Here is a 24,699-nt window from a genome sequence, read left to right as displayed (position 1 = left end):
GGGGCGTACTGTGACCAGCCCTGCACGCACACCTGACACCCAGACATACTCCTGAGAAACGGGAGAGGGGCCCGGGCCCAGTACACGCCCAGAAACAGAACGAGGGGGGGGGCAGCAGCCTCGTCAGACTACTCCCGTGTCCCTAAAACCACAAACCGGGGCGCAGAACTGAGGGCTTAGCCCCCCAGCAACAGACTCGGACTGTCTTACAGGACAATAGGGCAATGCCAAAACCAAACACGAAAAATAATGGTGTCTCAGTGAGTGGTGTGTGTGAGCCGTGTGTGCCCACTTTTTGGGGAGTCAAAGGGGCATGGGTTACTTCTTAGTTTTCCATTGTTATGGATAAATGTTCTTTAAATTGCACAATTTGCATCACATTTTAACAGAAAACTTCACGGCTGTCAAGCCAACGGTAAAGTAAGCTCGCACAGTTAAGAGTCCTACAGAACTGGCAAACCATAGATAAACTCTATCGGTGACTGTGCATTCTTACGTATGACTGCTCATACTGCTAGTTCCCCAAGGCATTGGCAGTGTACTTCTGAAAGTCGGCCGCACTGACAGAACACTGTTGAAGGGCGCTGCCCCACCTCCACCCTCTTACCCGTAACCCACCACATACATGCCAACAGGAACATTAACACTATGTATCATGTAAAATAGTGAAGTTGGCATGGAGGAGTTTGAACCCAGGTGTTCAGATTATAGAGTTTGCAATTTAGGCAGTGGACCACCTACTGCTAAACATTAGGCAAACCAGCTATACACTTAGAAAAGGCAAAGGAGCCCGACGGATAACGTATGTATGCGCAATTAGAATGCAATCCAGCAAAGTGGATTTTAAATGCGCCTATGCCGTTCTCCACAGTAAAAAGCGAGATGTACAGAAGTTAATCAACTGTATTTGTTAAAATAGTACACTCTACATATTTAAAATGGCCAGTTATGTAAAAAGTTGACAACGCTCATGAAAAAGTACACTTCCACATATCATTTAGATAGGGATACTGTGGTGCATTTGGAGATAGGCAACAGCATATACATTACCAAATACAATATTAAAAAGGCTCAGCGAGTTCAATGCTTGCTACATAGACAAGAGGCTTGGGCACTATTCAAACAGACTGAAACAGTGCCACAAAAGGAACACATTGCCGTTTCCAGCTCAAGCCCCCAGCCCCGCACGCACACCCTGTTCCTTAAATTGCACAATTTGCATCACATTTTAACAGAAAACTCCGCCTTGGGCACTATTCAAACAGTGCCACAAAAGGAACACATTGCCGTTTCCAGCTCAAGCCCCCAGCCCCGCACGCACACCCTGTTCCTTAAATTGCACAATTTGCATCACATTTTAACAGAAAACTCCGCCTTGGGCACTATTCAAACAGTGCCACAAAAGGAACACATTGCCGTTTCCAGCTGTGGGCACATTGGTGCGTGCCCGTCTGCCCGAGACAATGCTATATGCCCCACTTCGAGCCAGTGCCCGCCAGCACCCGCCACCTGCAAGAAGAGAGTTAGCTAAGACTGGGCTCCACTCCAAGCCTACATACACCTCCCCGCCCGGGCCGGCTGTAAAGGGGGCAGGGGTCGCAGGCCCCAGGAGCCCCCCACCACAAGAAGTCGAAAGAGAGAGAGGCGGTGGGACAAGGTGGCAAAGACTCCCTACAAAAAGAAAGAAAGGGATCAGGGAAATGGAAACCCCAACCAGACAGGCAGTCTGTACAAACACCCACCCACAACTGCAAAGAAGTGTGGGGGGGGCGCAAGGTTTGTGGTGCATCTTACCTGAGCACAGCCTGGCTCGGTGGCTCCTCCTGCTGAACTTCGGTCTGCGGTCTCGCTGTCTCTGAGTCTCTCGTACTCGTAGTGGGATGATCATGGAGGAGAGGCCCAACGAACGCCCAATTTATTCTCTAGCTCGAGTCATGTGGTTGCCGCCCGGCGACACAGAGTCTGGGACAGCGCCGCAGCCTGAGCCACATCCATATTCCCAGAGCCCCCGGCCCAGCCCCCCAGGCACAACAGTTGCTTTCAACTTTGCACAAAGGGCAACACCTTCCTGAAAATTGGAAAGCAACTTGTTGGGGGCGGGGCCCGGACCCGGGCGGGCGTGGAGGCCGGCGCCAGACTGTGTGCTGTGCCCCCTGGGGCCCAAGTCCAGCCCCCGGCCCAGCCCTGGCGGCAGGAGGAGGCCGCAGCCGGCGCAGGCCTGCTAATTTCATTAGCAGAGCGAGCCGGGGGGGGGCGGCCCCCCAGGCCCTAGGCGAGTGAGCAGTGAGCATCATCTACGCCCATGGCTGGCACGGTGCATCTGCATGATGCATAAATTATAATGCATCGATTGGCATCATGCAAATTTGCTAATTAATGTGCTGCTTTATCAAATCATCAAAGCAAGGTAACAACAACGTGTGTGTTGTTACCTTGCTTTGATGATGCGTGACAGCCCTCCTGACCCCTGCCCACCCCCTGCTGCAGTCGGTGTCAGTTTCCTATCCGTGCTGCGCCTGCGAGCGAGGCAGCAGCAGCAGCCAGCCTGGCCCAGGCCCTGAGTCGATGCAAACATGTAAAAAAAAAAAACACGGCCCGGGCCCGGCAGCTTGGGCCACCCACGGGCGGCCCGTGCCCAGCCCAGTCCCGTGGTGGTGTGGCACTGTCTACTGCTGGCACACTCTCACGCAAGCAGCGCAGCGCCATGGCACTGCACTCATGCACTGCTGTGCCACAGTGTACTGTGTAAATTTTAAAAAAAAACGGCCCAGGGGGTGGCTTCACGAAAAACCGGCCCCCAGGTTCTCAAAGTACACCGGCCAGTGGCCGATCGGCCGATGCGGCCAGTCCAACCCTGCTAGCATGACCATATAAGGAGATGTTCTGATTATTTTTCTCTTTCCTGTCCCTTTATACTGATGATTCACCTGAGGGTTATTTTGAAAGGAAGAAAGGCAGGGGTTTTGACAGTACGTTATAAAGGCATCGGGGACTGAAGATTCATTGTGAAATGGAAATGGGGGTTGCCGTGTCTGACCTAAAGACACCCTCCTTCCATTCCCCAACTCTCCTACACCCTAGTGATCCTCTGTTGCATATCCATCCCCAAGGTCGGGATCCAAAGGTGATGGCCTTTCCTTGTCCACCTGAGCAGAGGATATCTGGGAGAAGGAAGTGAGGACGCCTTCATGTTTCTATCAGGATGTAGAGGTAGTGTGGGGATTACTTAACCGTAATCATCATTACTCCTAGTCTATCTCTTCCTTTTCACAGTACATGCATCCCACTTCTCCCGCCTGACATGCTTGAACAGAGCAATGGCTTGGTTATGCATAACTAGGCCTGTCGGGTTGGGGGTTATAACATCTAGCAAGGGGCGGGACCTAAGGGAAGAGAAAAAGAAATAGAAGGTTTTCTGGAGAGGTGGGACACCACATAGATTAAGAACTGATAAGAACTGATACTATGAGTAATGAAGATTACCTCTAAGTAATCCTGACCTCTGTTGTGGCAAATAATGGTTAATGACGGGACTATTCATAGTGTGGCTCAAAGAACATCAGACAAAGCATCAGACAAAGCATAACCAAAAATACATGCAACAGCAAATGGGCTACACCATACGCCAGACTGGCAGCAAGACCTGTTTTAATGTACATGAGGAGAAACATTTGGAAGACCAGAGTCGGCCCATCGATGAGACACTCTTTGGATCATTCTTCTCTTCAGTTTCTATGTCTCCAATCTGTTTCCTCGATCGATTGCTACCTAAACTAATGAAAACTATCTTTATTTATACCCCCCTTCCACTTGACAATACAGGAAGTGCACAAGATTAGGGTATGTAATCTCAACATAAAACGGGCACCACATGCAGTTTTAGTCTGCTGTATGCAAAATCGACAAACATGACAAATGTTTTTTGGGAAGTTATTATTAAAATCTATTTGAATGCAAAAGGCACAAGATCAGGAATCCAGCACCCTCTCTTCTAACCTCTACAATAGTCTCTGTTAGGAAATTCAATTACCCTTCGTTGGGGGCGTAAAGCATAGCAAAAGAGAGTTTTGCACTCCCGATAGTGCCCGAGACAAACAACGCCCTTCCTGCTACATTCCTCCACACTGCCACCTCCTCCGTTCTAAACCGCGTATGCATGAGGATCTCTACCCCTCCTCTTTTAACATCGCTAGATGCCCAACAGGATTGCCCAATCGAGCTACACAGGATCTTCCTTTCCAGCCCTCGTACCAATCTTGTTTCTTGCACAAATAGCACATTTTATTCACTCCTCCTAAAGTCCCTGGCCAACAAGGAATGCTTATTAAGAGAATTTAACCCCTTGACATGCAGGGTCCCAGTTCGCATACGGTCTGCCCCCCACCCCTGAAATTGGCTCCCCATATCATTGGCTGACTACCATACCAAGCTGGAGCGAGAATAACGAAGTCCACCACAACCTTAGTCTGTTCTTCATTGATGAAGTTCCCCGTACCAGCTCCCGCCCTTCAGTAAACCCAACAAACAGCACCCCTCCCCCCTTGGTCTCAAAGGGGGGGCTGCCCATTGAAGAGGGAAGATAGGAAAGGGAAAAAGTAGAAGAAAGGAAAAACCGAAGAGAAAAGAACAACTAATAAACATTCCTCAACGGGCCACCAAGATCAACTGCCCCAAATTTCGCTCCTCCTAATACAGCAACCTCATGCCTCAGTGAAACAGACCAAACTCATGATAGCCCACTATAAAACAAGTGCAACCCAGTATCCACTACCTATGAACAGTGATCTCATTTCACCGGTGACAGTGTTCAAACGCCTGTACTTGCTTCCCCTTGGAACTCTTTTTCATTGCAGTTGGCCACCCAGCCTCTTTCTTCTCTGCCTCTACGCCCTCCTCCTGCTCCAGTTCACCCTCCTTTTCTTCTTCCATAAGGTGCCATTGATCCTCCTCTGCCTCTGCCCCCTTCGTCACACGATATTCCACGTCCTCAATCTCAAAAGTCAGGACGAAGGGGAAAACCCATCTATAGCGCACTACTCTCGCATTGAGCCAAGTGGTAAGGGGTCTGCCCACCCTCCTTGCCAGGGTAAGACTGGAGAGGTCTTGATAAATCTGTATAGTGGCTCCCTCGAACTGGAATGTGTGTTTTTTCTTTGCCCTTTCCAGGACTTCTACTTCTTTGTTGGTATATCAGAGGACCTTAACCACCACCGATCCGGGCCCAGATCCCATACTCATACGGTGTGCAGTCATAATGTCGAAAAATAAATGTCGACTTTCTCTTTTTTTAATTATATATTTATTTTAGGGGTTTGGGAGCTAAAAAAAAGGGAAAAATTAAAAAAAGGGGGGGTTGGGGGGGGAACCCCCCCATATAAAAAAAAATGCATTGAAAAAAAAAGTCGACATTTTATTTTTCGACATTTTGACTGTCGACATTATGACTATAAACCACTCATACCACCACGGTTTACGCACTTGATAACCACCTCCTTCCCACCTTCATCTGCGAACAGGGAATTGGCCAAGGCCTCCACCTTCCCGTGCACCTCAGTGAGGGTCTCTGCTCTCCATTCCTTCAGCCCAAAAATCCACAAATTATTCCTCCTTTCCCTGTTCTCTAGATCGTCCAGCTTAAATTGTACCTCCTACCCCCTGATTACTAGGTCTCTCAGTCTGCCTTCAAATTTAATGTTGAAGATGTCCGGGTTGAGGTATTTAGCCTCTATCCCCTCCAGCCTGTTTTCAATCACATCCACTCTCCCCTTCAAGTCTGACACTGAGGTCTGCAACTTGCTTCTCATAGCCATAATCTCCTGAAGGACATCTATGATATCTTCTTTAGTAGACAATGACTGAACATCCACCTGGGACAATGCCATCACTGGACCTACTCCACTGATCTGGTCCATGCTAGTCATGTGCCTGAAACGGCGTAAGCACTCAGCTGTACTACAGTGAATGACCTCTGAATCCAGCCTTTTTTGGCCAGCCTCCCCCTCCTGATCAAACATGGGGGCAGCGGCCAAGGCTCTAGCTTCCTTTTCCACCATGTGTCAGGGCTTCTTTCAGGAGGCCCCCTCCATGCAACGCCAGGGAGAAGAGACCTCAGCCCCTCCTCCCTCCACTCCAGTCGCATGGGCTTCAGCCCCCTGTACACCTGTACCGGTGGCGCCCACTCCACCACTCCTGTCACAGCTGCAAAACCTCCTTCAGGTGGGAGCCAACCCTCAGCCCTGTGCAGGGCACCTTTATTTCACACTGACTCTCGTCCGTGAAGCTTGTGTGGGCAGCCGAATCTGCTTCCCTGCCACTACACCCTGCCAAGTTGCATCCTCCGGGTGCCCAAGGCCCGAGGGCCAACGTCCTCTTTCCCTCCCCTTGGTCAAAAGCACTTCAGGCACACAGTCCTTCAGTGGCCCTTACTCACAGGTAACTGCCTGGATTAGTCTGCACAGCCCTCTCCCTTCAGTATCAAGGCCACCCGGATGCCATGACAGCAGGCTGGCACCCCTGCAGTTCCACACTGTGCCTCTTGTGGTTGCGCTTCGCACGCAACACCCTCCCCCCTACTCCCCCTTCTAAGGCTCAGGCCACAGTCTCCCATTATTCTCCAATCAGGCTCTGGGCTGCTCAGGCACCTCCCGCTTGCTGCAAAGTGCACTCCCCCCGGCTCCTGGCTACCAGCCACACCTACAATGTCCCGCAGGGTCTTCTTACCCCTCCAAGCACCGTCAATCTCGCTGGGCAGGCCCACACGGCCACAGTTCACAGCGCACCCAGAGGCCTCTGGGGACTGCCACCTCTCTCTGGAGCCTCCGCTCCCGCTATTATGGCCGGCGATACGGACCCGACCTCAAACTTCGCCCAAGGAGTCACAGGGACTTTATCTCCACACCAGCAGCACATTTGCTCGCCTACTGGTCTGCTTCTCGCTCCCAATCTCGACAGAGGGGCTGGAACTGATGGAGCACAAGGTTAGGCGGCCATCACTGTCCGGATCCCCGGTGGTCTACGTTTTTTTATTTACTTAACTGTGTCACTTGGAACTTGGGGAAGGCAACCCTGAGACCTGAATAAGACTATTGAATCTTAAATCCAAGAAAGGCAATTTTAAGACTTTTCTTTGTGGAACTGTTTTATACTTGGGGAAGGGAGCTGAAAAGAAGCTGCGAGCTGGAAGAAGCTCAGAATGTTGTGTTAAACATGTTTACTTTTGGTTGTTGAACTCCCTACACATTATATAGATAAAGTTGTGAGGGCAAGTTTAGATTCTGGACACACATATTCTTCAGTTCAACTCTTTGACTCAGACTTTCCTTAGTTTTATTGAGGTAGGGAAATCCCACCTTAGCATAGGGCAAGTTAGGCCTTTTTCCATCCTGACCTTCAAGTTAATAGAATTGGTGCTTTTGAATTTGGAATCGGTTGTCTGTGTCCTGCTTCATGATGCCTTCACAGGGGTAGGAACACAACGTAGTGTCCTTCAGAGATGGTCTCTTCTTAGTCATTGTCACTGCTCGGTCGTTATGCTAAAATGGTAGCTAGCAGCCTGACAGAGCTGTATGAGCAGGCCTAACACTGAAGTAAGAAGGCCACTACAAGGGTGGGCAAGATGTGGGGAAGGGTAATACTTCAATTTCAGGGTGACATCTTAAAGGACTGTTGGTGTTCCCCACTGCAACAGGAAAAGGAATAGGGCCCAATAACATCAGCACAGGTCTCAGCACTTGTGTTTGTATGCAGCAAATACAGCTAAAAATAGTTGAAACCCTAGCCAGGTTTGCCACTCCACTCAGTACGTATAATATGAGGATAGCCCACCTACAACAGGATAGACAACAACAGCAATAGCTCAAGTACCACTGTGTGTTTTTATGCAGCAAATAGAGTAGAATACAGTTGAAAGTAAACAGGTTTGCTGAGCCCCGTCCCTCTAGTCTACTCACAGAATAAAGTTTCCAAGATCACAGACACAGTGACAGACCTAGCAGGACATCACAAGCATCATGAAACTATGCACACAGTAAAACAAGTTGCAACATAGCATGACATAATACAAAATATATGATTACAATATAGAATAATCGTTTGAGGCTCTACGCACTTAGGGTAGTGTGGGGCCTCCAATGATCAGACCACATCTCTTTAATCAGACGCAAAGCACACTGGCTTCCTATCAAGGCCTGCATTGAATCTAAAATGCTGTCCATCACACATCGTTGCCTCCACAACACCGCCCCCCATTACCTCACCCACTGCATCACCAGAAAGTCCACTCTGTGCAACCTGCATTCCTCCTCCTCCCTTACCACCCCTAGATTCACCAGAAAAAGAGCAGGAGGATCTAGCTTCACCACCATCATGCCTGCACTGCAGAACAATCTCCTCCTTTCTATCAGAAATGAACCCTCCTACCTGATCTTCTGCAAAAAAATCAAAACTGTTCTCTAACAAATGTGCATGATAATTTGTACCAGCTGTTAACAACACTGTCATGCCATGTTATCATGTACCTGCCTATTGTATTTTCACCTATGTAATTCTAGCGCTGCGATACCTCTGGGTCTTGGGTGCTAACAACAAATAAAATAAATAAAGTCGAACATGTACTAGCAAAGCAAAACATTGTGATACAGTGTACATATTTTGTAACAAGCATCAAGGATTGGCAGGTGAAGGGGGGTGGCTGCCTGGCATCCCTCCCCACCCGCCTTCATTTACCCAAGTGCTTTCGTAGGGGACTTGAGAAAAACACGGGCCTTTAGTTTGAGAGGAAGGCCATCTCAGCATATGGCTGTTCTAGATAGGAGTTAGGTCTTTGATTTCATGTATAGTGTGAAGGCATCATGAAGCAAGACACAGACAACAGATTCAAATTCATACTCAAAGGTTTTATTTTAACTAAAAAGTCAGGGTGGAGTAAGGCCTAACTTGCCATATGCTAAAGTGGTTTTTCCCTACCTAAATGAAAACTAAGGATAGTCTGTGTCAGGATGCCCAAATCAAATATTTGTCTGTGTCCAAAACCTTTACTTGCACTCACAACTAACTGTATACAATGTGTAGGGAAGTCCGCAGCAAAAGAATAGTGTTCCAAAAGAAAGTTCAGAGCTCCTTCCAGCTCTGGGCTTAGTACCAGCCTCCCCTTCCCCAAGTTCCAAATAGTTCACAAAATATTGGGATTCCCTTCCCCAAGAGTTCAATTCTCCCGTCCTTTCAAAAATAATGCAGTTTTTGGGATACTTCCCAGCTCCTTTTAAGATCACTTACCAAGTTCTGTTTCTTAACTTCAATTTTCCATATTAGGCTGTTGCAACTGTAAGGAACCCATGGTGGCAACAGTCAAGACAGACACAAGTGATCACAGTTCAAGGGTGTTTATTAAACTGTATGCAGGTTGGAAAAATGCCTAAATCTAAGATGGGAGCAAGTGTTGACCATCAAATGAAAATAAGGCAGTCCTAGTGGAGTTGTGTCAAATAAAAAGGGCATATTCTAAGAACCCTATTGCCAAACCTTACAACTAATTCCAAAAATGGTGTGGGATGGTTTTCAAGGAAAGAAAGAAGTGTTGTCAAATAATATGTCAGGATGTGGTAGCGTGGGTCTTCTTTCCCTTGAGCATGGGGTAAAGTGGGATCTTGGAGCACAGCACAGACTCAAGCTTTCCTATCACGAGTCAACAGTTCTGTTCCAGTCTATCAGGACCGTCGATGGCCAAATCTCGTTTCACCTGAAAGTCTCTTGCCTTCGAGGACCTGACGTATTCCAAAAACAAATAAACACAAGTTCCTTTTCACGTTTTCTTTGGGTGATGGATTCACCCCTGAGTCCCCCTCTTCTAGGCGCTGACCCTTCACAAATTGTATTCTATAAATCAATAACAGTTCCTTTTCTTAATGGATTTTGGGTGTGTGGGTTTCACTCCTGGATTTCCCTCATTCGGGCTTGGGCCCCTCTCAAAAGGTGGCCTCCCTCCGCCGGGTTCACTATGTCTCTCAACAAAGTGTTATTCAATAACAAACCAAAAGTTCCTTCAACAAAAATGAGTTTGTTTCCTGGTTTTCCTTCGGGTGAGAATTCTTCACCCCTGGGTCCCCCTCTTCTGGGCACTGACCCCTCTCTACGTTTAGCCTCCCTCTTCCGGGTTCACTATGGCTTTTCCTTTACTAACAAATCTTTGACGTCTTTTTAAACCATTGCAGTGGACATTTGTCAACACACTGTTTCTTGGGACTTTAGACTTTTCCCCTTCTGTGTCCACTTCCCTTGCTTTCTTTATAGTTGTTAGATCAAAGGCTTTTGACTGTACATGGATTTTGCTTGATCTCCTGTATGACCGCTACCTTGGCGGCACTGCTACGGCCTTCTGGTACCTGTAGTTTCAACCAGAGTCTCTCGAGGTAGCACTCACGTGCTTCCGGTTCCCTCTGCAGCTTGTCTCCCCTCAACACTTTTACAGTTCTTTGAACTTAGTTCAACTTGCCACTCTGCGTCTTTCATTCACCACAGCCCGGCTCTTTTCGGCTCTCCCCTCGACTCACGTGCTGTGATAAACTGCTTGGCTTTCCCCGTAACTGGAGTCACGGCCGATAGCAGGAGTTCCCCTCGCTCCCGCTTATCAGCATTGACACGCTCTGTGTACCATTGACATCTGTTGCAGCACACTAAGGCTATTGTCCTCGGCCTTACTATTTCCTCTGCTGAAAAGGGCAAGGTTGTGTCTCTCCTTGTCAGCCTCTCGATATTCGCCGCCTTTCTCTTCCTCTTGAACTGCCGGGCCTGGGTAGCTGTCTCGTTGTTTGGTCTACCCTTCTCGCACTGTGCTCTCTTTCTCCACCTTTTATCCCTGTGGGGATAGGAAAGGGCCTTCAGGTGTGAGTGATTTAGATCAATTGCCTGACTTTGCCTGACCCTTGTGTCGGGACATGTCGGGACATGTCAGGTGAACAGTTTTATTAGAAGATCGCTGTCTTCCATGGGGTAAAACTGTGTTCATGTCGGAAAAGGGACGGTCAGATTGTCTTACGGGATTGTTTCAGAGGGGTTTTTGGTGATCTCAGAAGGGCGGGTTTTGGAGGGTTTTCAAAATGGGTAGGAGAGTTTTTGGGACAAACATGAATAACCGTTATCGTCAAATGAACATGGGTGATTGTGGGACCGATAGTTTGCTGTCATAATAGTTTGGGTATTCATAAAAGAATAACCAGTGGGACGTGGAGTCGAAGGATGGGGAGTATTCGAATGGAAACCGGTGAAACAGGGATTCTGGGAGTTATGAGTTTTGAGGGTAACAGGGTGGGAGGAGGTTGTTAAGGGAACTTCTTTGGATGGAAGGGAGGTAGATGTGGAATAACCAAGAAAAACCTCAGGGGCTTCATCTCCCTCCCCCTCCTCCTCGTATAATACTGCGTCTCCCTTTGGGTATGCCCCCGAGCATAAACCCATGCTTCCTTACTCAGGTGATCCTGCCTCGCTTGTCCACTCCCAGGGTTGGGATCTGAGAGCACCGCCCTCCCCTGGCCACTTGAATAAGGGTCTACCGAGGTCTACTTGGGAGAATACCCTCCGGTTTTTCACACAACATATAAGCTTCTTTAAACAAACTTTCCTTGGCTTCTTTTATATGGGGCACTCATTCTACTTGCATTTGACGGACCGCCCGATCATCCCATAACAGGTCACGAAACTGATACCCCTTCTTACTGTTTCCATAAAACAATTGCCTCTGCTTCCATATGCCAGTGATGTTCAGTTGATTCCTCAGTATCACACTCTTCAGGCACTGTCCGTGTCCTACTAAGCCGCCATGTACTTTGTTATGCTTTTCTGTGTTCCTCTGGCTCTTGCCAACACAGGTTTCCTTTTTGCCTGCAATTTCTGGGGCCCTCTTAGCTTTGGGCCAGTACTTGAATTCTCACTTTCATACCCTCCTGGGTATCCTCTTGACTTTGTCATTGCTTGCTTCATGAAACACATTCCGCAATGTCTGTATCATGCAATACTTTGCTTTCGCTCCATTTATGAGTATTCAATTGGCTCTTTACTCTGTGTGGCATTCAAAACTGCTTTCACTTAGTATCAGTTCATTTAATATCTTAAAAGTACTTCCTTCGGCATTCAAAAGTACTTTAAGTTACTCTTAGTTCGTTTGGCATTTTCAAAAGAATTTGGCATGCGCTACCGGAACACCCTATATAAAATGCCTCCAACTTTTGCATAATGCGCCTGCCAGGACCATTCTTCGTCCTCCCTATGGTGCGCATATGTCCCCCTTGCTTAGACAGGTTAATTGGCTGCCGGTTGAACAGCAGATTCTTTTTAAGTCCCTCTGTCTCGTTCACTGCACGTTCTCTGGCATAGGGGCAGAATATCTTCAACAAAAATGTCCACGGTATGTGCCATCTCGCTGTCTCTGCTCACAGTCAGCCTCTGTAGTGGCAGTCCCTTGTGTTAGACTCTCCCACGTCGGTGACCGTTCCTTTTCGGTGGCCGCCGCCAAGGCCTGGAATGCCCTTACGTCTGCCCTGCCATCCACTGTGGATCATCTTGTCTTTCACTATCTGCTGAAGACACATCTCTTCTAGCCCCTCACAACATGCTATTGCTGCCAGCACCATGATCCCTTTTGGCGAAAGCGCACTTAAGAAATATGTATAACATAACATCACCCCCGCATGAGTGTGTATTTGCTTTACACTCACTGGTTGCATGCGGCATTGCTCCTCTTCTTGGCGTCGTTTGTGACGGGCTGCTCCAGGTGTTTTCGGCTCTTAACTTCCCCAGACTCTGCCTCTCCCTTGCAGTCTCCACCGAGCATACCGCACGCTCTCCTGTGTTCACACGGTAGCAGCTGGGGACAATGGGAGTTCCACAGCTTCTGTAAAGCAGACCCGCTCTGGCGGGTAATAGGACCTCCAGACTCTCTCGTAAAGCCGACCACCGGTGTCCCTGTCTCCTGCACAACACCGCTCCAGCCACCTGGGTCTCCAGCTTCCTTTCCTGCAGCTCGTTTGACCACCTCTCAAAACGGCTGGCGTTTTTATATTCACCAGGTGTGCTCAGTGATTGCAGGTGTGGTTCCTTGAGTTTTCTTGCCTGACTTGGGAGAACGCAATTAGGCAGACATGCTTGGTTGTGGCCCTCTTCTTCGTTTCAGCACCAGAGTGGTGTTTGAAACTATCTGGTGTAATAAAAGGAGCATGTATACCTCTGTTTTGTCTCTGAGATTTGACCTCCTAGTTGGTCTCTTCCTCGTCCCAGTACTAAAGTGTTGTTTCTGGGGGACAGTTTGGAAGGAGGAAAAGAGAAAGGGTTGACAATATCCCACAAAGTCTTTAGGGATGGAGGGCTCATTGTGAAAAGAGAAAGGGGGATACTGTGTCTCACCTAACCTAAACACGTCCTCTCCCCAAGTTCCCTCCACCCTGGTAATCCCCACTCGCATATCCACCCCCAAGGTTGGGATCCAAACGTGATGGCCTTTCCCTGGTGTGAGAAACCTGAAGGTATTCCCCCAAGTAGACCTCAGGGAAACTCTTATTCAGGGGCTTCATCCCCCTCCCCCTCCTCCTCGTATAATACTGTGTCTCCCTTTGGGTGGCATGGGGAGGGCTGATGCTCTCAGATCACAGCCCTGGGGGCGGACAAGCAAGGGAGGATCACCTGGATTACGGAACCCAGGATTATGCTCAGGAAATTACCCTCGTGAGATGCATTGTTGTACCAGGGAAGATGAAGAGGAAGACGATATACATGGGGCCTTTGTATGCTATAATACGTTTACCAACCTCCCTCCCATTGAATTTATCTTACCTAAACCTACAATCCTCTCTGTATGTAACAAATCCCCTAGGATCCCATACTCTGTTGTATTCAGAAACCATCTCTCTCAGATTCCCTGTTTTCATGTTCCATATCCGAATACTCCCAATCACTCGTCTTCCCGTCCCTCTGATTATTATTTTCCACACTTCCAACCTGCTCAGATAAATTACTACAGTTCCCACAATACCCTATGTTCTGTTCTCCATCCTGGTCATTCTCGTCCATTTCACAAACTGGGAAGAAATTCAAAATCAGAGACTTTTCCACCTGCCTCTCCGCAGGTGTCATCTACTCATTGAAATGTCCCTGTGGTAAATTATACATAGGACAAACCACAAGACCCGTCAAAGAAAGATGGTCAGAACACAAATCCACCATCAGATGTAAGAATCTCAGATCCCCAGTGGCAAGGCACTTCATCGAATTCCAACATACGATTGCACAAATTAAATTTCAAGTCATAGAAATTGTCAAACGTCCACACAGAGGTGGCAATTACCAATCCCTGTTGTCACAGCGAGAGAAGTACTGGATCCACACACTTGACACTTTGCAACCTAAGGGTCTGAATGATGAATTCTCTTTGAGTTGCTTTCTATAGTGAATTGTGAAACTCACATGTTACATCGCCAACTACTATACACAAGTGTCAGTATCCCGGACCTTAAAAAAAATTTTTTTCTTTGTCATTACAAGTGTTGTGACTTTGATGTTTTCTTCAAGGGAACTGTATTTTCCTATGTTTGACTTGCCTATATTCACTTAAATGTTTGCACCTGTTCACGAATGACCAATTGAACCATCTCTCCATTCGTTCGAACCTTGTATGAGTAATAGGCTACATCGCAATCTTTTATCCCCTTGCCATTGAATTATACTTGTCTCACTATATAATGAGTAGCCTCATGACTCTACATGATTTGTTTTGGACTATTAAGAGTAAACTGCATGTACCATTTGTGCTATCTATCATGACTGTAACGATTATTGTACTATTCACAAATTTCTGTTCCATTAGAACCAAAATTATAAAATGCGTTGCGATGGTGAACACCAGAATTCTTATGTTTCATTATGGAACATATTAACTCTACTTTTCTTATTTATCCTGATCTCTGGTCAGTCCCTATGAGTACGCTTGCACTATGCGCCATTGCATGATGGCCTCCATATTCCTCACTCACCGGCTTCTATGCCCTTTTCTATGTTTATTATTTAGTTTCCTTTCTACGTCTGACGGCGTGTCCCCAGCACAGCTCGTTCCCTAGGTTACGACCGCGCGGAGCCACTGCCTGCCGGTTTCAGTTTCCACTAACAGTGTTCCCCGCACTGTACAGGTAAGCTACCGCTACTTGGGTCCCTTTGCCCGGTTGGGAGACCCCAGGTTTATTTTTCTCCAGTATAACAGAAATGTATATGTCCCCACTTAGGTGCCAGCAGTACGTGTCTCTTTGCAGATGCCCTGCATCGTATAATTGTTTCGAATACTTGTTGACCACACGGATGCCCCTGTTGCCTTGGCTACTCGTCCCGCAACTCGAGTGAGTGCATTCTTTAAAACCAATTCCGGTTTATTTTAAGTATTATTTATTTTATTCAGTAGCGCTCTTTTGGAGTTATTCTTTCTCCGTCCACAGGAGGGGTATGGTTTTTTCTTAAACACGCTCCCCATATTGACTCAGCTTTTTCACTATTCAAGGGTGGTCCTTGCTATTTAGAACCCACTACCGCTTTTGGCTTATCTCGATCTGTCTGACTCTTCATCACGCCATTTTCTAGATCCCACCATGTAGGTGGATCTCACACAATACATCTCCTTTGTTATGTGTTTAGCTATTAGTATAGAGTGTTTCTCTTTGATCTGTTAGTTCACTCTTTTCACCATACTAGATCTCCAGTATTCTGCTCTTCACCATCTCGCTAGCATCCCGAGTTATGTACAGCTTGTCAGTCAGTCCTTGACTGTTATGGAAATAAAATAAAAGATTTTACTTTTTTGTCTCCTTGAAATGTTGTCAACAGTTCAATTGGGCCCTTATGAAGAAGAGGTTACCCTCGAAACGCGTCGGCCACTCCACAATTGGACAGCATCACCTCTCCATCATTTATTGCTTCTTCGCAATTTGTTTTAATATGTTAAACGTCACGAATTACTTTGTACAACAGAATGTGCCTTTTGGCAAATTTTGTTTTCCTCTTTGCCAAATAAATTGTTATATGCTCAACTAACAAACTGCTGTTATATATCTATATCCATATATTTGAAGGCCCTATGTGGCATCAGTAAACAGTGTGCAGGGGACGGGAGGGCCCCACTTTTTGGGTCCTCTTCTATTTTCTCCATTCTCGTCCATTTCACAAACAAACCCTATCCCATCCTGTAGGATACTCTGACATTCCAACTTCTCCCCTTTTGCATACAAGACTATAATTCCGATACCCACACTTTTCCTCGATGTAGAAGACAACAGACTTGTAATAAAACTGTTTACCTGACATGTCCCAATACAAGGGTCAGGCAAAGTCAGGCAATTGATCAGAATCACACACACACTGACGGCCATTTCCCTTCCACACAGGGATAAAAGGTGGAGCAAGAGAGCACAGTACGAGCAAGGCAAACACAGTGGACAACACGATAAGAAGGCTAACCAGGCGTGGCAGTTCAAGCCAAGGAGAAAGGCAGCAGGAATCAAAAGGGTGTGGAGAAGAGAAGTGACTGTGCCCTTTTCGCCCCAGGCCCGCAAAACCTTTGTGGAAGAGAGCCTAAAACTGCGAACAATAGCGCAAGTGTCTTGCAGCAGATGCCAACATTTCACGGGCAAGCCTACGCAGATAAGCAGGAGAGAGGAAAGCTCCTGTGACTCTGGTACCGGCCTTGACTCCAGAGAAGCCGAAAACCAAGCGATTCATCACAGCCGGTGAGTCAAGGGTAGAGCCAATAAGAACTGGGCTGTGTTGAATGAGAATAGCAAACTGGCGCGTTTAAACCAAGTTCAATGAACTGTGAGAAGTGTTAAGGGGAGAACAGCTGCAGAGGGAAAACGGCAGAGACTCTGGTCGATCCCCATCTGAGCGAAACTACAAGTACCAGAAGGCCGTAGGAGAGCTACCAAAAGAGGTCAAAGTGGTAATTCAGGAGGTCTAGTAAAATCCCTGCACAGTCTTAAGACTTTGATCTTCCAACTGTGTGAAAGCAAGGGAAGTGAATTCTGCATTGAGAGAAGGCAAGAAAGGAAAGTGAATCCTGCATTGAGAGAAGCAAGGGCAGTGAATCCCGCAACACTTGAGAGTAATGTGAATGTGAAGTTAGCAAGAGTGAACCCGACCGAGGGATTCTGACGAAGAGGGGGCAAGTCTAAAGTTCCAAGAAGCAGTGTGTTGACTGAAGTGAACCCGGCCGAGGGATGTCTACTGGAACTGTTTTAAAAGATATTAACATTTGAGAGACTGGCAGTCAAGAGGGGTCCTAGCCCGACCAAGGGAGATCCAGGTTGAAGCTATCACCCAAAGTTCAGTAACAAAAGAAGTGTTATTGTGGAATACGATACGTGAAGGATCACCGCCCAGAAGAAGTGGACCCAGAGGTGAAGTCATCACCTTGGAGACTTGTGTGAAAGAACTTTGTGTACGTTGTTTTTTGTGAGCCCATCAGGCCCTCGAAAGCAGGAGACTCAGCTACAGAAGGCCTTGATATCGATAAGAACTGTTGAAGGGCCAGCGCCCAGAAGAGGGGGACCCAGGGGTGAAACCATCGCCCAAATTGAACTGTGGAAACAAACTTTCATTTTGTTAACTGAACTTTTTGGTTATTTGAAAACTTCAGGCCCTCGAAAACAAGAGACTTTCCAGAGAAATGAGACTTGGCCAACGAGGCCCTTAATAGACTGGAACAGAACTGTCAATGCTTGCTCCCATCTTAGATTTAGGTTTAGATTAGGCGTTTTTCCAACCTGCATACAGCATTCATTGTTCAATTAACACCCTTGTACCATGATCATTTGTGTCCGTCTTACTTGTTGCCAACATGAGTTCTTACACGGGCCTCCTGAGAGGAGGATCCTGGGGAAAAGGAGTTAGGACACCCTGAGGTTCCTCGCAATAGGAACCAACAGCACTGCATTGATGGACCTTAGCCTTACAGGGTTTACAAAGTCTTTATTATTGATGCAACATGTTTATGGGCCCATCACTTGGTAATGGATTTTTTGAAAAATAAGGTTATCCACTGTGGAAATGGTTACTGCAAGCTTAGAGTCTGACTAGAATCGAGTTTGCACTGGTTAGGCCACAGGGCTGTAGCAGTTGTATGTAGGATGTATCATTAGCTTTCTTGTTTTTCATCTGTATTGAGAAGGCTTCATGAAGCAAGACCTGTGAAACAACAGATTCAAAGTTCAAACAGAAATTATTTATTAACTCAAATGTCAGGATGGTAGTAGGCCTAACTTGCCCTAAGCTAAGGTGGGATTTTCCTACCCAAATGAAACTAAGGAAAGTCTGAGTCAAAGAGTTCAACTTAAGTCTATCTGTGTCCAAAACCTATTCTTGCCCTCACAACTAAAGCTAAACAATGTGTATGGATGTCAGTAATCAAAGAAATGGTGATCAAACCAAAGTTCTGAGCTTCTTCCAGCTCTTTGCTTCCTTTTCAGCTCCCCTTCCCCAAGTTCAAGAATGTTCCTCAAAAGTCTCAAGATTACCTTTCTCAAGTTCAAAGCTTTACACTTCCACACAATTCACGTGGTCTTCTTCCCCAAGTTCAAGGCAACACAGTTCACATGAAAAGCGTCTTGGGGTTCTGCCCTCAAGACAGCATCTGCAATTCCTGAAGTTTTAGGGTTCCCTTCCATAAGACTTCAATGTAGCAACTTGTACTTGTTTCTGGTTTTCAAAAGTTCAACATAACTCCAGGTCAACCTGACTTTTCCTCTGTGTTGCATCAACTGGTCACCTATAGTGTTCCTTCTTTGTGCGTTTCACAATGTTTTTGGTTTTCACAATTTTCGATTTCTCTGGTCTAGGTGCAGTTGTCAGACCGCATGGTCCACCCATCACAGGCCGCACAACCAGGAACCCTAGGCCCTTCAGCCCACACAGGTTCTTCTACCTTTGCCCTGTGTTCCAATTTACATTCACTTAGTTTCTCTTTGTCAGCCTCTTGACTTTATGTGCAGCTTCTCTGTTCATATAATTCACTTTGTGGTGGACTTATTCATTTCCCACCTCTCTGTCTCTTTCATACTTGCACTCTTTTCTGCAGGTTATTTTCAAATGGGCACTTTCTCGTTTGACTCATCAGTTAACAGCTTTGCCCATTATGTTTTGCTCAACTCAGTGTTCAGTGGCTGCGATTTAGTTTTGCAACAAATTTTCATTCAGTTCAGTATTCATAAAGCTTCTTTTATAATGAGTGTTTCTCTCGTTCCCTTCGATTCGCGAAATAAAGCTTTCATTGACAAGGGATACAAAGACTCGCTTACCTGCTGTGAAAATCCTCACACGCAACTTGCCTTTTAATTGCTTTGTGAAGTAACTCTTCGCACAATAGTCTACTACTTAGTTTCAGCTCGCGTGTTAGTTCAGTTAATGGGAATCGCTTTAACCATACTGCAGCGTTACTTTTCAGCATTCGAGTGCATTGCGGTCTGGGGTTTCAGGGCTCAGAGAAACTCACTGGTTTCTTTAAAGTGGCTGGGTTGCACGGCGAACCTTCATGCAAACTGCTGCTGCTTCTGTCTTCTCACAGGGGCTTCTAAGTGCTCCTTCGACACTTTGGTCGTCATGTCTGATTCGACGAGCACTTTTCATCACAATCTCCAACTTCAGTGCTTCTGCTGCGTGACCTTTGCCACACAGAGTACAAACTTTTTGGCCACTGACGGGGTAGGATTCAAACATCCACGAATCCTCATTCCCGGTGCACTCTGCCCCCGACGCTAACTCGGTCTGCCACAGCCTCTCTGCTACCACGCAACCTCTGCTTTCGATTGCTCACACCTGCCACTGCAATACATGACAGGTTCTCCTTTTCTTCTTTCCAGCCCATTCTCATTCCTGTCCTTCTCTCAGCTCTCACACCAGCCTCCCTGTTGCTCCTGTGTTGCTCCTTGTGTCTGCGTTTATACACCTGCAACTACTTAGCTCCCAATTGAACTTGCCTGACCATAGTTAAAGGGACATGCGTGACCTTCACAGTACTTTGCAGGCATCTTCTTTGGATCTACGTGATTTCACTAGATTGCAAAATTTCTATTTCTAAAAAGCTGCATGATTTCCAGCGCATTCCTCTACCCAACCTGCCCCCTTACTTACCTATTGGCGTCAGTCGTCGTTGTTTGCCGCCGACTCCCCCATCTCCCTGTGATGGCGGTTCCCTTCACTTACGTGGTTCGTGGTTGAGAATGGGCACCATAGTGTCCTCCTCTTTTTTTTTTTTTTTACAACTTTCTGTACATGAAGCGGGGGCCACCCCACAACCCGGTACCATTGTAGCAAAAAGGGTGGGGCGACACCCCTGCAAACCTTGCTGCCCTTGTTCACCCCAATGGTACTGTATAGTGAATTTGATTGCAATTTTTCAGATGTACGAAATGTTCCCACTGTCAAAAGTCAGTCAAATCTACCAAACTTTTTTCCCCCCCGAGATTTTTGGGTAATACCTCTTCCTCGTCCCAGTACTAGTGTGAAAGGAACTAGTGTTCATTACTCCTAGTTTCCTCATGTTTGCCCCACTAATGTCATAGGTAGGCTCACATATAAGCATTGTTTGGCTTGTAAAAAAGAGAGCAAAAACAATAGACCACAATGACATACTACCAGTCTAACTGTAGTATTTGAAATCCACATTATATATATGTTACTAACCCTAACTCAGTTCTGTATGTGTTCATATTTATATTGTTTTTGCTCTCTTTTTCTACAAGCCAAACAAGGCTTATATGTGATCTTTCAATTTCGTTGTTCTTTTCTTGCTGTGAACTGATCATTACTATATGCATGTCTGAATAAATGTAATTATATTCCACTCCTCTGTTGTGACCCTTAATAGCTAGCAACTATAACCTAGCTATCTGCCTTTTGTAAACCTACCGTAGCGACACAGTTAAACAGGGGTAGCTGTTGCCTCTCCCTCCTCTCTGATCTACGTTATATACGCCTTTTTTGAGTCAAGCCCCCCTTTAACAAAAAAGGCGGCTTTCCGCCCCCTTTTTTCTTTTGCAAATGTTTACCTTCAATGGAGTCTACTCGTGTGGCGCATGTATCTTGGTTTGAGGGTAATGGGCAGAAATGGTGACTAAATTATTAAGATTCAGTGTGGCACAATCCAGCATTGCAGATTGATAATCGGTCTCTGAGTTGGCAGAGTTCGATTTCCTAGGGGGTGCTAAAGATCGGTGATGTATTGATAAATGAGAATTTGCTGCTGTCGGACACAGATTTCACGTGGGGTAATGGGAGCCTGTCAGGTATAGAGTGCTTTGAAAGTTGTTGGTGCACAGATTGGGGGCTGCTGCAATCCCCACTTTAGGAGAGGCAGGCGTTATGTATGATTTTCAACACTCTTCTGCGCATGGTTTCTACTTTCCATAAACTGATCCCTATGAAACCAGTGTATGTTGTACGCTGGGATGGGCTATGGCGGGAGTGGGAAGCGGACTTGAAATGTGATATTACGCCTGATCATTGGGAATTTTATATTGAGGGCAGGGTTTAGGACGAAACTGGATTTGAATCTGGGATTAATCTATCAAAAAGTACTTGGACATTTGTATTGGACACCGGTGCGCATGCATACATTGGGTTTGATAGACAATGGGCCTCATTACGAGTCTGGCGGTAACCGCGGCGGTAGAACCGCCTGGTTAGCGCCGGACTCGTATTACCATTCCGCCTCCGTGATTCCCGGAATTACCGAGGCATTACAACCACGGTTTTCCGGGAATCACGGAGGCGGAATGGTGTTAATCCCCATTCCCATCGAGTCCTATCGGGCTCGATGGGAATGGGGATCATGGAAACACCGGCAGCATCTCGTAATGCTGCCGGTGTTTCCTCATCCGCCTGCAGGCGGGCGGTGTTAAACCCGCCAGGTCAAACCTGGCAGGAACATCACCTCCCGCCTGCAGGAGTCGGGATCAGGCGGTCCGGAAACAACGGTGGCGGCGGGTTTACCGCCACCGTTATTTCCGCACCGCCTGATTTGTAATGAGGCCCTATGATTTGTATTGGGGTTGTGGTACACGTCAGGAACCTTGTTACATGTGTTGTGGGGCGTTGGATGGATGTTTTGGACAGATTGGACTTGATCATGGGTAAGTCATTCCCCATTTGCTGCTGTCTGTGTTGCTGTCGAGGAAAGATAGGTGTGCAGTTGCTCAGGATCATAGCTGCTGGATAGATAATTCATTAATAGTGGCTTTTAAATCAATAATGAATGTTTGGAAGACACAGAAAAACCCACAGGTGGACGATTGGATGTACGAGTTGCAGGTTATGTCTAGTTTGAGAAGGTTTGGTTTACTAGGCAGGATAAGACTGAGAAATATCTTGAATTAGGCATCTTTCAATGAACTGTATGGTTAGTCTGAGTGGTTCATTCTATTTGTCGATGGGATTGAGGGTTGTGGGTTGCTCGGATTGTTGACTGTGTGTGTATGTGTGGTTTTGTGTGTTGACTTCCTCCCTTTTGTTTGTTCCGAGTTGTTGTTTGGGCGGGGGTTGAATACTATGTGATTTACATTGTTCATATTGTTGCTTTTAATGATTGTATGACTAATAATTTTTTATGCGATTTCTTTTTGAGTTTATGGAAAATGGGAAAAATAAATTTAACACAAAATAAATCCTGTACCTGCAATGACATTAAGACACGTTAAAAAAAAAAAAATTAGGAACCTCAATAAATTCCTACATCAGATCCTATATCATGTTGTGTTATTTGAGTTTTATAAAGTGCAACAAATTAACCGAGGGTAGCTTGGCGTTATAGAGGCAGGCAGTATGCTCATTCATCATACAACAATAACTGGGGGCTCACACAAATAGAAAAGTAACAAGATGTTTCCTGAAAGCCAGGTGGTTAAATGTGCTATGAAGTGAGTCTGGTATTGAAATCCAAATTCTAGGGGCCTGGATCAGAACGGTACGGCCACTCTGCATGCATCTCTTTCCAGTCTTTTGGGATGATAAGTTTCCTGTCAAGTGTAGAGCGTAGAGAGGGGTTGTGGATTTGCAGGGTGAGTTTAGATACTATTTATGTGTGAACAATAGATATAGATTTAAAAATGATTCACCTCTCTATGTGCAGCCAGTAAAGAGATCGAAGTGCTGGACTAATATTGTTGTATTGCCTATGTTTCCATACCAGTCAGGCTGCTAACTTTTGTACTTTCTGAAGTCGAATAATAGCATATTTTGGGATTCAAAGGTAACGGCTATTTTTCTAATATAGAAAAGATGAAATAAGAGTTTATAACCATTACCTGTTGGGAGAACGAAAGAAATTGGAGGATACATCTGATTTTTTTCATCATAAAGCTTGCCAAGCACATGGAGACAGTCTGTGATAATCCTGGTATAGAAGAATGGCGGTCGGGCGAATCTGTTAAATTATCCCTGATCGCCCTTCTGGATGCCAATAACAACATTTTTGCCTCTATCAACTTGAAAGAAATAGAAAACTGGGCAGATGCTACAGACTGTTTGTGTAAGCTCCAAATTGGTTTTGGCAGGGAATAAATACCTTCATTAATGGCTTTATGTTGAACTGTTTTCAGGAGAACACTTGGCAGAACAATGCTCCTCCAATCTATGCTGCTGCAATAGACTTTACACAAGCGTTTGATACTGTAAATTGGTCACACCTTTGTGTTAAATTGAGAGACTGCAATTTGCTGGCTCTTTTGCTGGTCATTTTGATTCATATCCATTAAAGCATAACCATACAAGTTTGATTAGACTGGTGTGCTTGTCCAAAGAGTTTGAGACTTTGAGGACTCCAACAGGGATGCAATTTAGCCTCTTGTTTGTTTAATGTCTATGTTTCAGATCTTGGTGACTACTTGCTTCCTTTTTCATTTGTGTCTCTGAAAATTGGGATTTTTAGGACTCGCTGGATTGCAAGTGCTGATGACATAATGTTGTTTGATCACACCCAGCGAGGACTGCAACTTTTACTACTGGGAATTAGTATGTATGCTAAGGAGAATTAATTTATTATCAATATAAGAAAAACTAACATTCGGTTCACTAAAGATTTTGAAAAAACTGTGCAACACATGGACTATGGCATATTCAGAAATGTTGACAGTGAATCACATTACTTTTTTCAGGTGTGACGTCTTGCAGCGCTGAGTAGGGCATGCATATTAACTTAATTAAAAACTAGAGCATTGCAATTTGCTGTGCAAATCAAGCGATGAAAAACTAAGTATGCCAGATTTTCCATTGTCCCATTGATTGGATTTTATCAACTTAAAGTTATACCGGCTCCATTATATGCTACTAAGATTAACCATTTGATAAGGAATGTGAATTGGGATATTACATTTCAGAGCATAATTTGGAAAAAGGCTTTAACAATGCAAATTGTCTTCCAATTATAGCCCTCATATATGAACTGGGTTTATCATCTAAGGGAGCATGGTGGAGATGGAAGGCTCTGTCATTTTTTAGGAATGTATTGGCCCCTCTTCCAAACTCAGTACTAGAGCACCTGAATTCAAGTATGCTAACTAATAAGGATGGCTTGTTAATACCTTGAGAGACACAGCTTTACTGATTTTGGCTCATATCCATATGTCTGAAAATAATCTGAAAGATAATCAACATTAGTTAAGAAGATCTTGTTTCGAGAGAACTGGTTTC

The 24,699-nt window shown here is 45.9% G+C and overlaps 1 protein-coding gene across 2 annotated transcripts in view; it reads left to right on the top strand.

Moving 5' to 3' along the window:
* Positions 1 to 24,699, top strand: part of IFTAP (intraflagellar transport associated protein) — an 898,282-nt gene that overhangs the window by 619,205 nt on the left and 254,378 nt on the right. The window contains exons 6-8 of one of the 2 annotated variants that reach the window (XM_069623346.1): positions 15,050 to 15,167; positions 15,261 to 15,371; positions 15,853 to 16,063. The exons of the other annotated variant lie outside the window; for it this stretch is intronic. Coding sequence (XP_069479447.1) covers positions 15,050 to 15,167; positions 15,261 to 15,371; positions 15,853 to 15,871 — 248 coding nt within the window. The 3' untranslated portion in view covers positions 15,872 to 16,063. Of the gene's footprint in view, positions 1 to 15,049; positions 15,168 to 15,260; positions 15,372 to 15,852; positions 16,064 to 24,699 lie in introns of those variants that run through there. 2 annotated transcript variants of the gene reach the window in all.

This window comes from Ambystoma mexicanum, chromosome 11 (assembly GCF_040938575.1).
Source record: "Ambystoma mexicanum isolate Mex_15411 chromosome 11, UKY_AmexF1_1, whole genome shotgun sequence".
Classification (NCBI taxonomy): domain Eukaryota; kingdom Metazoa; phylum Chordata; class Amphibia; order Caudata; family Ambystomatidae; genus Ambystoma; species Ambystoma mexicanum.
This window is presented reverse-complemented; position numbering and strand designations above follow the sequence as displayed.